Source organism: Sminthopsis crassicaudata, chromosome 1 (genome assembly GCF_048593235.1).
Source record: "Sminthopsis crassicaudata isolate SCR6 chromosome 1, ASM4859323v1, whole genome shotgun sequence".
Taxonomy (NCBI): Eukaryota; Metazoa; Chordata; class Mammalia; order Dasyuromorphia; family Dasyuridae; genus Sminthopsis; species Sminthopsis crassicaudata.
In genome coordinates, this window is record NC_133617.1 from 257,618,477 (window position 1) to 257,635,120 (window position 16,644).

Here is a 16,644-nt window from a genome sequence, read left to right on the forward strand (position 1 = left end):
TTTCTTAGTTTTTTTGGGTATGTAATATGAAACTGAGTAGTGGGTAACAAAGTTGCCAGTTTCTACCTGTCCCCATTGTAGCTCCCTAGTATGGGTCTGACACTTTCCTCTTGCATTAGTGGACAGCTTTTCCCTGGGCACTAGATTCTGCCTGTATAATGTTCTCTAAACCCAATTCTATGCCCAGTGGTCAGAGAAAGGATCTCTCTGGGAACTAGTTGAGACAAATGACTCATTTAGACTTTTTTTCTGGATTTTCCTACTAGGATTTATCCTGGAATATTTTCTAGGCCTGTTTGGAGGAATTTTGTGCTGGGAAACTTGAGGGTATTGACTCCTACCACTCCACTACTTTGGCCTTGCTTCCTTTGGATATTCTGACAGATTTATCATTTGTCCTATAACCAAACATCTTCAAGTCCCAATAAACACATCCTGTCATCCCTAATGATGTTCATTCCAAAGGATGAAAAGGATAAGGACCAGAAAGATGCTGAAAAAAATATTTTTCATTTTATTGGTGGTTTTGAGTTTTAATATTGTAGAAGGTGAGATTGACAAGATTGGTTTAGATTCTGAATTTTGATAGTTTTAATATTACATGTCAATGCCATTCTTATTCTCCAAAAATAATCAAGAATTTTAGGATATCTGGACATATTTTAAATCTTTGATGTAGCAGGAATCTCAAGTTCTCTGCATGTATTTGAAATTATATATAGATAGTTAAATGAAATTACCCTGCTTAATTTAATAAGATAAAAGGGATGATTTAGGGACTTTGCTTTTGAGATCCTTCCTTAGCATAGTGACCAGCTCATAGTAGGAGATGATAAATGTTAGTTTATTGATTAATTGAGAGAATTGAGGATATCTCTTGGAACTGCATTCTTGTTAGTTCATTCACATTGAGGAAGGGTGATTAAATATCATTATCTAGGCATGATTTGATTGGATCAGGCTGTTATGAATTGGAGATATCCCTTGGAAGTAATTTTAAAAATAGGAATAAGGAATCTTGAGTGATGGATAATTGGACAGTAAGAGATAGAATCCTAGCAAATTTCAGAATAGATCTGGGTCCCAGGATCCAGGAAAAACATGGTACAATTAGACAGCTTTCTTACTGCAGGAAATGCTAGTGAGGAAAAATCTGGCAGAGGTACATTGCATTTGGAATCAAAGATCTAATGCTAGAAGCACCTCAGAAGCCATCCAGGCCTATTTCCTCACTTTAAAAATAAGAAAACTGAGGCTCAATGAGGAAGGTCAAAGGATTTGCCTAAGGTCATCTGACTGATATTATGTTTCAATATTAAATGAAAGTCACAATTTATTTATGCAATGGAATGTTGATATTGGGAGCCAAAATATAGGTGTGAATATGTAATACCTCAGTTTCCCTGCATTGTAATATATCAGTTTCCCTGCATTGTAATACCTCAGTTTCTCTGAATTAAAATGCTATACCGTGAATAAAATATTATGTCCACACCCCCCCACATATTTTTTTTCTTATCCTATTAAACTCTGGTCACTCTCACATTCCAGATGGCTTATCTCAAATGCCTAGGTAGTACTCTCTAGACTCTCTGTCTCTTGCTATCATCTTTCTTGACCCCCAACCTGTCAGAATTTTAAAAAGTTATGGTCTTTCCTGAAATCATGACTTATCCAGTGTTCTGCACCCTCCCCCCCCATGCCTTTGTTTCCCTGATAGCTAGAGCCCTATAAAAGTCTCTGGAATTAATTGCTCTGGCTAGATGCTTTGAGACAAGAGTCCCATTCAGATGGCTAATTTTAGCTAGCCCAAATTCTCCACTATTAAAATATTTAAAACCTAATCTCTGACTTGCCTCAGTTTCTCTGGCCTTACAGATAGAGGTCTGCTGGTCTTGAAATTAGGAAATCCTGGGGTCAAATCACACTTCTACACAAATCCTTCTCATTGAAAAACTTGTCAGCTCAGTGACAAAAATCAGTCAAACTAGTGGCTTGACCAAATTATCCCTGGTATTCTTTTGATGAGCTATATAACAGGCCACATATTCTTTGTGTTTAAAAGGTTGCCAATGTTCAGAAAACCCTGCCTTATTGGAAATACATATTAGTCAAATAACATTATTGAACTATAGACATTCAAATAAAACTTTGAACAAATTGCAGCACATTTCATTATCAATTTTTATTTCCTACCATACACCAAATGTACAGCACAGAACACAATTTTGTTGCTTTGATGTAAGAAATATTAATTATATGAAGAAACAGTATACAAACTACTCCAAATTAAAAAATGCATACATTGTTGCTTTTTTTTTTTTCTTTTTACAAAAGGCCTAATTTACAGTATAGCTCATCAATGGAGTTGAACAGAAAAAAAAGTCAGTCAGTGCACATTACAAAACACATCAAGTACAAAGGAAGCAAATAAATACAAACATACTTCACAAAACATCCTGAGCAAACAATCCAAACACAGATAAATTAACCCGAAGCCAGAGAAAATCATAGTAATAAATACATAGGTTGGTAAGAGATTTCTTTTAAATTAAATAAAATATATAAGAAATTTGTTAAAATATTTAGTAAATTAAATTTCAGTCTCTGTCATGAGTGAACTCATTTTGTATGCATTCAACAAGTAGTGTGGAGCAAATATGTTTGCAAGGACAATAATGTTCAAAGCAGATTCTGTTTCGTGTCCCGTGTATATTAGACAGCACATATGGTAGCTTCTTTTTCAAACTGATTTCAAAATAAACACAGCTCCTACCTAAGAACATACATCTTATTTTCACTAACCTTAGATCTGAGGCTTCTAATGAGCCCCCACCCAAAAGTAAAGCCCCACTTAATGCAGAACAATAACCACAGTGCATGAGAGTGGAATTACCTTTGAATATTTCATTTTGTGCAGTTAACAGTAATAATAGTGGCATATATCAAGCCTGTGAATGCCATCACATTCAATCTAAATAGAAATGAGGCTAATAAAAAATAAACACTTTTGTTGTAGCACAGAAAATTAAGCACACGCCAAGTCCATGTATACATTTACACTGAGGCACATCTGCACATGAGGTGTGTGTGCATACCAAAAAGGCAGTTTAGCTGGTTGTCTATACCTTTTTCTTAAAAAAAATAAATATAAAAAAACTTTTGAAACAATGTTTAATTACTTACAATCCCTGAAATAGACATTGCCTTTGTTATAGCAACTACTAAACTCTGATCCATTCAGAAATTCATAATCCAGGCTAACTAACACACACACACATCCTGGGGTGCTTGGGCATGTGTATGATAACACTTGCTGCCCCATGGAAAGACTGGCAACAGGTTCATAGTTGTCTTGTTTCCTAAGGATGGGTGAAACCTCTCATTGTGTTGCTATGGTTTGGATTATGAACAGAAAAAAAAAATTAAAAGAAAAAAAATCAAAAACAACCCAACCGGCAACTAGTTTGGAATCAGATTTTTGCCTTTGTTGCTGCATTTTTTGTCTCTTTTGAGTCAAACCAGTATGCTAAAGGCTATTTCAGGGGAAACTAGTTACTACAAATGTTTCATTTGGATTCTTTTGTATTAAAGATGTACTAAGTACACATCTTCATCAGTCTTGTTTCTTGTATATCTGTTGCACCAACGTGTGGTACTAACACTTGCCTGGTCATTAAGTCTTCTTGACTAGGGATAAGAGTTGTCAACTATCTGAGATGACTTTCAAAACAAAATAAAAAAAAATAAAGAACCCAAACAGCAATATCATCAAAAGAATTCTTTGAATTTCTTTAAAATATTTCAAATCATGAGAGTGAATGTAGACTAAAAACCGCACAGCCACATCAAATGTTTTGCTGATTGCTATGTTTCATTATTGCTAACATGCTGGCTTCCAGCATAATGTGCTTTTAGGAGTGCGAGTTCTCCCACTAGTGGGCAGCATTTCTCTTTTCACTCTTTCCTCCTCTCATCTCATAATGACCTCAAACTATTTCCCAGTACAATCATTGAAAAGAAAGCAGTATGCAATGAAAATCAATCTAGACCACAGACCACTCCTTTAGGTAACTGGTTCCTTCATACATTTTTTAATGTTCATTTTTCCATACAAACCCAGCAAGTTATTAAGTTTACAGAGTAACTTTTCAGTCTATTTAAAATCCCATTGGAAAATAAATTAATAAAACACATTTGTAAAAATATGGCAGGCTGTAAAATGCTGTTAAAAGATAAAAAAATCTTTGATTAGAAATAAATAAAAAATATAAAAAATAGTCACACACACTTTTTACATATGCTTTACATAAAAAAGTGCAAAGAAAGGAACAAAAGACATACATAGTAAAATAAATAAAGGATACTAATTGAGTACATCGCTGTTAACTCAAATAGTCGATCATGTTTTTCTTTCCTTTTTATGTCAGCTGGGGGGGAAAAAAAATAGTGCAATGTTGCAATTGTAAATGCAGCACGGCAACCTATACGCCTTAGCAGTACACGAACCCCTAACATCCATCTGGAGTTGACTGCTGTTTGTAATTTCTGTTGCCCGGCAGCTCTCACATCCTACACATGGATACCCTTCACTGCCTGTTTGATACTTTCCAGCAGAGCTTTGCATTCCGGGGAATAGTCCCGCTCCAGATTGCTGTACATGTCTGTGAGTGTATTTACATATGCTTCGAAATTCTGCTCACTGATTGGTCCCTAAATGAAGACAAAACATATTATACCAATCACAGAAGCTCAGACTGATTCACAAGGTATGTTAAATAAGGCTAACAGTGAAGCAATAATCTAGGTTAGTGAATGGGAGGGAAGCCTAAAGTCACCAGGATTGGCAGAGGTCCAAATTACCATTAGGAAGTTAGGGGAGAGGAAGAGTGATTTGGTGTGTGGTGGGACTCATCTGCTTGTTTTATACTGGGGGGGGGGACTTAATTGGATTAATGTAACTTGATTGTATGGTAAAGTACATTGTTGGCCAATACAGATGAAGCTATCTACTGGACTGATTATTCAAAACAGAAAATAGACATGATAAACACCCTTGAAATAAGCTGCAAAATGACAGGGGAGTTTCAACAAAATAGGAAAATTTTGATCTCAGATATACCATTTTTAGAAGCCCAAAATGAGGGTTTACCTTAGTCCAACCAGCTTCTTTAAAAGTAGATGGTTGGGGGCCACAAGAATTAGATGTCATTCCATCTTTTCTACTAATTAGGGCTAGGTGACAGTTAACAATAGTATTTAACCTGTCTTACTTCAGTTTCCCCACATGTTAAATGGGTACACATACTCTATTTTCCACAGTTTAAGGATTAAGATGAGATAATAGATGTGGAAGTAATTTGAAAGGCAAGATACTACACTATTGTATGGTTTTATTATCATTATTATCATGTTTCAAAAAAGTAACTTTAACTTTTTCTAAGGAATAACTCTTAATTGTTGAGATGCTGATGATTGTATGCCTAGATAATGTAGATGATATAATTAGTACTTTGTATTAATGAATCTCCAATCTTTGCTTCATTCAATCTTTCGTATTAGTGCATTTGGTTATTCTTGTTAGAAAATCATTTAACCTCCCTATCCTGCCGGTTTTCTTTACTTAGAAAGTGGAGATGGTGATAACTTACTTGTAGAGCATTTAAAAAGTCAGAAATGAAATAAACTATGTAGGACTCTTACTACTTTAAGTAAATTATATTGACTGTGAAGTGTATATAAAAAGAAAGGGGGGGAATAAATATTTAAAATAGGATTAGTGGTATAATTAATAAATAATAGTGCAAAATATTAAAAATGAGGAACTATTTAAAAGATGGTTAATAATTAAAAATATTTCCCCATTATATTAACATTTTTTGCTTTTGGGGGGTGTGAATCAAGGGATATCTTTACTATAGCTGACAAGAATTTTATGTTAAGAGTCTCATCTTAGAATTGGTGAATGAGAGAGCTACATTCTTGATGGGAGTAAATTTGAAGTTGATATTTTTCTCTTAAATAGTGGGAAAAAATTCTTTGATTCCCTAATTAGTTTTTTCTTTTCTATGCTAGGATATGGGGGAAAAAAAACTGGTTTCAGGAAAGGCATTTACACATATACTATTTTAAATATATCTTGACTATTTTAACTGCACCAAAATACATATCAATGTTAGCTAAATTAATGTCAATATTAAATATAGACAATATGAAGACATACACACATATTTATATAGTTTCCTCCTCTCCCCATTTTGACCTCTTTATATTTAATATTCCCTAGAATTTTGTAATGATGGACATTCACAGGTTAATTATTTTTCTACAGAGCTTTATAGTTGTTATGTCTGAAATGTTTACTGCAGACATAAGCTTGATTTGGGATATTGAGAACTCCTTGATAGGTGGAAAAGCTTAAGTACCTGAATACTTTTATGTGTATTTTATAAATAGAAGAAAAGAAAGAATTTTCTTTTTCCAAATAGCTTTTTTCTTAAACTCCTTTAGGTCAGTGTGTAAGATTCTTCTATGTCTGTGTGGGCTAGTTAAGTGGGATAAGTCTTAGATCTCCAATGTGTTTGGTGCTGGAAATAAAAGGATAACATGTTACAAGAAATTTTTCATAAGAAACTGTTTACTTCCTGGCTGCTTGCCAGTCACATTAGCTATGTCTTAGAGAAGTAGTTGTGGTTTATTTTAAAGTATTCAATTTGAGGACAACAGTCATAGAATTTTGACTTCCTGTTGTGCTTTTTCAGATAGAATTTGTGTTAGAGAATCATTTTCTTTGGATTGGAGTTATAGAGCCTTTATTATTGAAGGGAGAACTACTGGCAGTAGTGTATTGTGTTCATGTATTTTAATAAAAAAGAAATAATCTCAATCTTCCCTATCATCCCCTGAAATTCAGCTTCACATTTAATGAGACATTTCTTTTCTGGCTTGTATATTATATTTTAAAAATTAACTTAACATGATCTCATTTATTGAAGAGGTATTTTTTCTTGTGTCAGAAAACTTTAACCTTGGTAAAATGTATAACAATAGGTATTTATCAAGTTCACACTGAGAGGGATTAATGGTGGGCGAGAAAATTATGAAAATGTGTCAAGTAGCTCTCTGATTACTAAATAGGATTCCCGAAATGCTGCTCAGAGGCAGTCCTATACTTAATTGTGAAATTGAAAGCAAAGTTTGGAGGGTTATATTTACCATCTGTGGAAGCTGAATGTCTGCAAGACTGGAGATGAGGGCTTGGCTCAGACCGGCCAGCTCCTTCAACAGGCTCTCATTGTTCTGTTCAATAAGTTTGTTTTCTTCTTCTATTGTTTTTAAATTACTTTCCATTGATGTGATCTAAAATGAAAATAACTTGAGGGAATGAGAAGTTGAAGCTTGAAAGGAACATACAAGGTTTATCTCCAATGAGAAAAAGCATTAGAATGGTGTGTCAAGATATTTATAAAGTTTAGTTACAGACTTTAAAAAAAAAATTACCATTTGGATCACAGTCCTGTAGAAGCTCAAGATAGGGCAAGGCAGTCACTTTATTTTTAAACTAACCTGCTGCTGTTGCACACAAAATCACATTAAAAAAAAATTTGAGGCTGCCCCCTGCTGTGTAGGTGAGCATAATCTTGATTTCAGATGGATCAAATACCCAATTTTCAAAAAGCAGGACAGCAGGGGTTATGAGAAAATTTCAATTGAGAGGAGGGAGAAAAGCAACTAATTATGTATTCTTCCATATTGCTTTTCCTGGTGACCTTTCTGATTTGTTGTTGGTAAAGGTGCTAAAAATTCAATTTTAATTTGGAAGAAGATAGTTATATATACTTGATAAAATAATAATAATAATAGCTAGCATTGACATAGTATTTTAAAGTTACAAATAGAGTCCTCGCCTCAAGAGGTAGCTTGTTGTTGTATATTCTTCATTCTTGAAGAGGATATACAATTAGGGAAGTGATTCGATGGCATACAAGTGAATTGGATTTAAGTGAGGGACTAAGACCTGTCCCAGACCTTGACTAACAAGGTCTTCAACTGAATTAGGGGCCATTTCTAGTCATCCTGATCTCGAGATTTAGCTAGGTGGTATGGGATAGTCATGAAATCAAAAAAACATGAGTTCAAATTTGACCTTACACACTTACCTTTATGTTCTCAGGCAAAGCAACTTAACCTTTTTTTTTCTATGTCAGTTTCCTCAACTGCAAAATGGGGAAAATAATAACATCTACCTCCCAGAATTGTTGAAAGGATTCAGTAAATAATTATAAAGTGCTTAGGCAATGTCTTATATATAGTAGGTATTTGATAAATATTTGTTTTCTCCTTGTTTTCTCCTCATAGTAACTGTGGGAGGTCGGTTCTATTATCATTTCCATTTTATGGAAGTAAAGTTAAATAAAGTAAGTTAAATACCATGCTCAGAGTAACATAGCTATCAAGCAGAAGAAATTGGATTTAAACTCATAACTTCCTAATTCCAGGTCCAGTGCTCTATCATGTGCAACCTAACTGCTTTTAGACAATGGGTTGAATGATAACATGGAATTGAATGTACAGGAAATCTAAGTGAGAGTCTGAACTGGGAATGATTCTAATTCAACTCAGGTGAAATCAATATTAAACAATTATTAATGACATACAGTGTGATGTAATAGAAAGACGAAACTTGAAGTCTGGTGACATGTTCAAAATCTGGTAGGAACATGTATTGGTTATTTACTTGTGTTAAGTTTAAGTGTCCTCATCTGGGAAATGAGTACTGTATAAGTAATACTTTTACTCTACTTGAAAGGAAGCTCTTTTTTTTAGGAAAGGGACTGTTTTCTTTACTTCATTTTCTCCTAAAATGTCTGGCACACAACAGATGCTTATTGAATTGAATTGCTTTGCAGTGAATTAGTAAACTTTAAAATATTTTATTATTTTTTTTTTTGTAAGAGAATTGATCAAGGGCCTGAGAAAGATACAAAGTTTGGATAAGATACTATTCCTACTTTCATGGAGCAGAGACTTAAGTTTATTTCCCCCTTCACCCCCCCCCCCCCCCATATAGCATCTCATAGTCACATGAAGGTTATTTTGGAAAGGAAATTATTTAATAGAAGGAGAATACATTGAAGGACCAAAAACATCAAGTGATATAGTACATTTATACTTATTAGGGATAATGGGATGAAAATTTTTATTTTAAAATAAAATGATAATATCTGTAATTATATTTTGTGTGTATTTGCATAGATAAGAGAAATTGTAGTTAATTGTGGCAAATTTGCAAAAAAAATTGTATCAATTGACATCACTGATTTTTCTTGGTGTTAAGAAATTGATGTATATTAACTAGATCATTAAGTTAGGGATGAGATTTTTTTTTATCATGATTTTCTCTTGGACATATGAAAAACATGTCTTACAGAAGTTGGACTATCAGCATTATTTATTATTACTATCATCATTATTATTATTTTACAAAATTTTGTCTGAATGATCATTATTATGTAATTTTAGATATTTATTGTTAAATATTATAAATACATCCATGCGTCACATTTATTCTACTGGGTTATAGGATCTAAGAGGGCAAGAATATGCATTTAATCATTGGTTGATGAATAGAAGAATGGATGAGTGAAGACACCTCCAAGATACCAGATCGATTTCAATAAGAGTTCACCTGAATATAGTATTTCCTAGTTTAATAATAACCACACATATTTATATAGTCTTTTGTGGTTTATAATATACTTTAAGGCAAATTGTACAAATATTATCCAATTAGAAATGAAGATTGAAAAAGATTAAATGACATGCATGTGATCAAACAGCTGTTGAGTGTCAGCACCAGGTTGCAAAATCAGGTTTCCCCAAACTAAGTTCAGTAATATACTATTATGCCATAGTTCCTTCCAGAAAACTCGTGTGTTAAGTAAGGCAAACATTATTACTCACTGCTTATAGATTTGGTTAGGAGGAGAAATAAAGTGATTTATCTCTTGTTTTCATGCTATTTCTTTTAATCAATGATCATACCAGAAAATAAATGCTTTTTCATTTTTCAGAACATTTGTCTAAAATGGGAAATTTTAAATGTAGCAGTCAAAACTTTAATTTACTAACATGCTTATTTTCGTGTTCAGATATTTGTACTCTGATCCCTTTGGAGAATATACTAAGTCTCTATGTTAATTCTTGTTAAAAGATGATTGGTGGTGATGATGATGATGATGATGATGATGATGATGATGATGATGATGATTTTACCTGGGTCTGCAGTTTCATCATATCTGCTTCAATTTTAAGGTTGGATTCATTCAGTTCCTTTATTTCTTCATCCAAATGCCTAATTTCCTCATCACTCTCTAAACCTGTGAAAGAGGCAGACACAGCAGAAATGTGCACCCATGAAACTATGTGACCATTATAAACTCAGGCAAATCTAAAATACAGGTATTTCCAGTGCAAGTTAGAATCTTAATGGGAATTGCTAAGTTTTGATAGAAAAAAACAGCATGTACATGCATCTGGGAAGTGGGTAAAAGTGGGCAATATGATTTGGGTTATGCATTTTTCTTTGTAAGGTGTTTTATATATTCTCAGGCATCTAAACTTGTCAGGGAAAAAAGTATTCTGGTCAATGGAATTTTTTTTAGTTAGCTTATTGATTTTATTTATATCTTATATGATGACTTTTAATTTTTAAATACACTTAACATTGCACCATGCTGGACATAATTTAATATTCAAAGATTCCAAAGGCATTTCAGGATCTTGTAGGACCTCAGAAATGTCATTGTGAACATCATTTGCCTTCTTATACAACTACAGATATTGGAAACTGAGCTGAATCTGCCCAGACCATAGTATCTACCCTCTAATTTTAATTAGCAATATTTATTTAACTCGATTTAATTCTTTTAGATTATAACTTTTGCTCATCTACAGAGATTTTAAGCATTGATTTAAGGTTCAACTTTTAAAAGCTGCTTTTTAAAAGTATGCAAATTGATATGTTTATTCATCAGTTTATGTTGTCTTGTTTCTCTCTCCATACTCTTAAGGAGACTGAAGAATTTTGCTCCTTGAAGGAATCTGGTTAATTGAGCATCTGGGTTCTGTAGAATCTGGATAAATGTAAGCTTACTGCATACCTAAGATTAATTTCAGGAAGAGTGAGATATTTTAAGACATACAGTTCAAGTTCTTTAGCCTGATATTCAATCCACCTGTCTAAAACTCCCTTTCCTTCTTCTTCTTATTATATTATATGTTATGAAACTAGCATTCTCTGTGCTTGTTGTCTGTATTCTGAATGTTTAAGCTATGTTTAAAGGCATCATAAAGTAAAAGAACAAAATTCCTTGAATTTTTTTCTTGAAATAGGATAACAAAAAATAAACAAAACACAAAACTCATAACTTTTGCATGTTAATAAAATTATATGGTATATTGATTACTCACATATTAGAAGGGAAGAAGAAAATAATAGTATGTGTCTGGCTAACAAAAGCATTTGTCACCTGGATAATTATAATATTATTGGAAATTGAGGGTCACAGGATTTAAGAGAGACATCTAGGAGTGACCTTTAGCAGGAGTCTTTTTTTTTTCTTTCATTTTGGTTGAAATTAGGGATAGCAGTGAGATGGGAATCAGAGAAAACAAGGCTAAAAGAATATTTTTTTAAGAATTCAGGCTAACTGTGACAGAAAAATGTCATTTAAAAGATTTATTCTTCACAAAAGTACCTCTTTATGGCATGGAGTTTTAGTGACTCATCATTGTCTTTGTGTTAAAATACAAATGCCTTTTTTTTTCCTTTTGGCATTTAATGCCCTTTCTAATCTGGTTTCAGCTTATTTTTTTCAGAATGATGACATTATTCCCTTCATGAACTTTCTCCTCCAATCAAATTTACTTATTTGCTTTTCCCAATTCAATCATATCTCTTCTGTAGGAATGTTCCTTTCCCTCTACTCCATTTCTTGGAAACATCAAGACACCCTCCTCTTCTTCTCCAGCTACCTTTAAGATTGAGTTCATGTCTCTTCTTTCAAGAAGCCTTTTCTGATTTTTAGCATCTTCTCATCCCATCACTACACATTATTTTGTATGTATCTCGTACTTACTTATCTGTGGATATATTATATTCCTTCAAGAGACCATAAGCTTCTTGAAGGCAAGGAATATCTCCCTTGGTGGTACTATGGATAGAGTGTCAGGTTGGGAATCTTGAAGACTCAAGTTCAAATTTGACATTAGGCAACTACTTGTTGTATCTAATTTTGGCTAGTCTCTTAACTTTGCCTCAGTTTTCTTATCTGTAAAATGAGGATCACAATAGCAACTCCCTCTTGAGATTATTTGTGATATGTGATAACAATTATAAAGTGCTTAGTATAGCACCTGACTCATACTGTTATACAAATGTTAGTTGCTATTATTAGTATAATTATCCCCAGCTCTAGTGCAGTGCCAAGAACATAGTGGGTGCATAAGAAATGTTTATTAATTGATTATTGAATGGAAGTGATCCTGGATTCTTGAAGGCTTTGCTAATGGAACACAACCTACAGTAATTCCTTTTAAGTTGGACAGATTTTGATTAAGGATCTAATGATGAGTTTACTACCTGAATACAAAGAGGTTTTTAACTAAAAATTATCAACTGAATGATTAACAGTTTTGGTCATCACAATTATGAAAATATGTGGTAAAGAGAGATTTGAAATTTGTTCTAGTTGAAGGAATGTTGCAATGAAGAAAATGTTTTGAAATATTGAAGAAAGAGAAGAGGATAAATTAGGCTTGGAGTTTAAGAACCATGGGTCAGTTTTTCCTTTTGCTGGTAACATATAGTAAAGTGAGACTTGCATTGAGGTAATTATCTAATATCTCTCCAGAGAGACATGATGTCTATGATGCTTAGTTTGGTGGTACAGTAAAGTGGTCAGCTACTTTGTACTTTGAAGTGCATAGTTTATAAACCAAGAGGATTAGAGTAAATGAAATCATAGTTGATAACTGACATTAAAGTGAGAGTAGACATCAATTTAGCTTTAATTGGTTCTATTTAAAACTTGCTTCTTTATAAACTGGTATCTTATAAAGATTTCATTTATACTGATATTTTAATTGAGTTCTATCTCCAAATGCATCCCAGTATACAGATTGGACCTAATAATTCTCCTTTCCCACTGATTGGAAACTAAAATACAAATACCAGGAAGCTTTGACATTCAAGACACTCCAGAATTTGACACTGACTTACCTTTCCTCAATACCACTCACATTCACATAATAATGATAATGATGATAATGAGGGGCAGTGTAGCATCATAGTTAGAGAACTGGCCTGGGAGGCTTTAAACTCTTCCTCTGACACTTTCTGACAGTGTGTCTTTGGGCAAGTAATTTAATTTTTCAGTTATCTAGGGAATTTAGTGATTATAGCATGTAGAAAGATGTTTTGTGGATTAATGGAGGGAGATTCTTTGGTGAGAATTCTAATGAAATCACAAATTTTCCCTCTGCAAATATTACTAATAATAGCTCACATTTATATATAAAACACATAGAAAGCATTTATAATTTTAATAGAATATCTTATTTGATCCTCACAACAGCCCTGTGCAGTATATGTATATATTCTGGTTCAATTAGACTTCTTCCTCTTTCCTGTACTTTCTAGCTTCTATGCACATATATAGGCATCCCACAAGTACAAGTCCTTCCCACAAGCTAAATAAGTCAGACATTTCTATTTTAGAAAGTCCAGGATGGAACATGGCTTGAAGACAACAAATGTGGAAAAAAACAAAAACAAAAACCTGATGTTGTTACTTGTCAAAAAATTCAATAAGTTATAAGTATGAAATAATGCTTGTTAGAAAAAGTACAAAATCAGATTGCACTAATGGTAATATTGTATGCAGATCAGTACTTGAACACTTCAATCATTACTTTGATGTGTCAATCTATGATCTCATGGGTGAGGGTACTCCCTCCACTTATACATATCACAATGCACTTTCTCTTCCCCTATGATTGTTGTCTCTGTCCTTTCATAAAAGGACACAATATACCAGATGCTTTATAGTTACTAAGGTATCATTAGACATGTCCATTTATTTCCCCTCACCTTTGTGTTGTGAGTAGCCCCTTTCCTTTTCTGTTTGTACATTTTAGGATTGCATTATGATAAAACTGAAAGAGTGCTTGACTTATGATTCAGAGGATCTGTTTCCAAACTTGTTTCTGTCATTTGCTATATCTATTACCTTGGGCAAATAACAGCCTTATTTATTGTCAGTGTCCTCATCTGTATATGTATAATTAAGGTTTTGGACTAGATGATCTTGAAAGGTGTTATTTATTTATTTATTTATTTTTTATTTATTTTTTTTTATTTTAGTTTTTTTTTGGAGGGGAGCTAGATATCATTGAATACCGACCCTGGAATTCAAACCTAAGTTCAAACCATTCTCAGACACCTAATAGCTGTATGACTCTGGGCAAGTCACTTGACCATATTTGCCTCAGTTTCTTCATTTGTAAAATGAGCTGGGAAAGGAAAGGTCAAATTGCTTTAGTATTTTTGCAAAGAAAATTCCAAATAGGGTCATGAAGAGTCAGACACAAGTAAATAACATGCTTTTAAAGTTTAAATATATGATCCTATACCATTTGTGCCACTTCTAAAGTTTACTCCCCAATGACAACATAGTAAAATCTACTGACATCCATCATTAATCTTTCTTTTGTCCTATGGGACATCTGAAATTCTGATCTTTCTGAGAATATGGCATTCCACGATTCATAGTTATAATGTACAAATCAAGGCTGGTTATGATTTTATAGAGTGACTAGGTGGTGTAATGGGTAGAGTGTTTGTCCCAGAGGTAGGAGATTCTGAGTTTAAATTCAGCTTCAGACAGTTACTAGTTATGTGGCCAAGTCATTTAACGTGTTGGCCTCAGTTTCTTCAAATGTAAAGTGGAAACCCTGAAGGAACTGGAAAATCATGGAAGCCACATAAATGGAGTTATGAACTAAGCCACTTAACAAGAACAATAATTGTACTATACTCTGTACTGTTAGACTATATCTGGAGTAAGTTTGAGAAAGGCTTGGGGGCAACTCTGTTTCTTTTAGCACTTTCTGACAGTAGAGGGTACCTAGCTCCAATGTTATTAGCCCATCATCCCCTATTCAGATCTGGAGAAACAAGCATAGAAATCTATACCCTTCCTTTAGTCCTAGATGCAGTACTACCCATTCCTTCTCCTACCCATCAAGCAAGGGAGAGAAAGAAGACATGTACTTTTGACTCTTGTTTGGTAACAATATCATTTTGAGATTGGGAAATTATTCTACATGTGCTACCCATCCCTATGTCTAACAAACTATTCCCACTTGCTACTTTCTGTTTCCACATTACTCAGTCATTGGCTGCCTAGGAGCAAACTACTCTTAATCTCTACCTTCTATTCTCTAATTTCCATCCTCTTTATTCCTATTGTAACCATATATCACTTCAACCATATGCACACCTTCTACTCTGTCCTCTGAAATTCCTGTTCCATAATGAATATATTTCTTCATTCTGGACTTTTTTCCTTTTATCAACTTGTTTTCCCCAAGATTTAATTCCCTTAAAATGTTACTGAATCCCTGCCATCCTTTCTAGCACTATCTCTCATCCTCCCCTCCCAAATAAATATTGATCCTTGCTGGGAAGTAAGAATATTCCTTGTACTCCACTGATATTATGGTATCTCTCTTTTCCACCAACACTCAAGAGCTCTTCTATTTTGATGTTTACTTGATTAAAACTTTCTACCCTATTCCAACCATAGTGGCTGTTATATATCTTTTTGTTTACAGACATATCTGACTCCTCACAAACCCTTCTGAGGTTTTCTTTCCCTCTCCAGCTCATTTTAAAGATGAGGAAACTGAGTTAGATGACTTGTCCAGGGTCACACAATAAGTATCTAAGGCCAGATTTGAACTAAGGAAAGTAAGTTTTCTTGACTCTAGGCCCAGAACTTTATTCACTGTACCACCTAATTGTCCCGATTATATACTATTCCCCAGGAAAGTCTCTTTTTTCTTTTTTTTTTCCCCATGAAGTTTAGTATCTGAAACTCTGTCTACCAAACTCTTTTCTTTATACTGAGAAGGCTTTAACAGTTATATTAATGGTCTGTTAAACTTTCTAATTTTCCACTGCAGAACAAGCTGAAGAAGGAAATGACAAATCATTTTGGTATCTTTGTCAAAAAAAACAAAACAAAACAAAACAAAACACAAACAACCCAAAATGGAATCACAAAGTGTCAAACATGACTGAAATAAACAACAATATCTAATAGAATTTTGGGGAAGGAGTAGTTGGGTAGTCCACTAGTTAGAGCACTGATAAAGTTGGGAATCAGGAAAACTCAACTTCATGAATTCAAATCTGGCCTAAGGCACTTAACTAGATGTCTGGAAAAATCATTTTACCCTGTTTGATTCAATTCCTCATCTATAAAATGAGTTGGAGAAATGACAAACCATTCTGGTATCTTTAATAAGAAAACCCCAAATGGGGAGTTGGACACTGTTGAGTAACATGTAAACAACAAC

The 16,644-nt window shown here is 33.6% G+C and overlaps 1 protein-coding gene and 1 long non-coding RNA gene across 8 annotated transcripts in view; one reads left to right on the plus strand and one right to left on the minus strand.

Annotated features, from left to right (window-relative positions):
* Positions 1-1,758: 1,758 nt before the first annotated feature.
* ST18 (ST18 C2H2C-type zinc finger transcription factor) overlaps positions 1,759-16,644 on the minus strand; it is a 166,797-nt gene continuing 151,911 nt past the window's right edge. For 5 of the 6 annotated variants that reach the window (XM_074278266.1, XM_074278248.1, XM_074278225.1 and 2 more), the window contains 3 exons: positions 10,276-10,379; positions 7,216-7,359; positions 1,759-4,713 (listed from right to left, as the gene is read on the minus strand). In XM_074278266.1, coding sequence (XP_074134367.1) covers positions 4,573-4,713; positions 7,216-7,359; positions 10,276-10,379 — 389 coding nt within the window. In that variant the 3' untranslated portion in view covers positions 1,759-4,572. The remainder of the gene's footprint in view (positions 4,714-7,215; positions 7,360-10,275; positions 10,380-16,644) is intronic. The other variant, XM_074278258.1, reaches the window with a different exon arrangement.
* Positions 4,636-16,644, plus strand: part of LOC141548943 (uncharacterized) — a 147,549-nt gene continuing 135,540 nt past the window's right edge. For both annotated transcript variants that reach the window (XR_012484165.1, XR_012484166.1), the window contains exon 1: positions 4,636-4,769. This is a non-coding gene — a long non-coding RNA (uncharacterized LOC141548943). The remainder of the gene's footprint in view (positions 4,770-16,644) is intronic.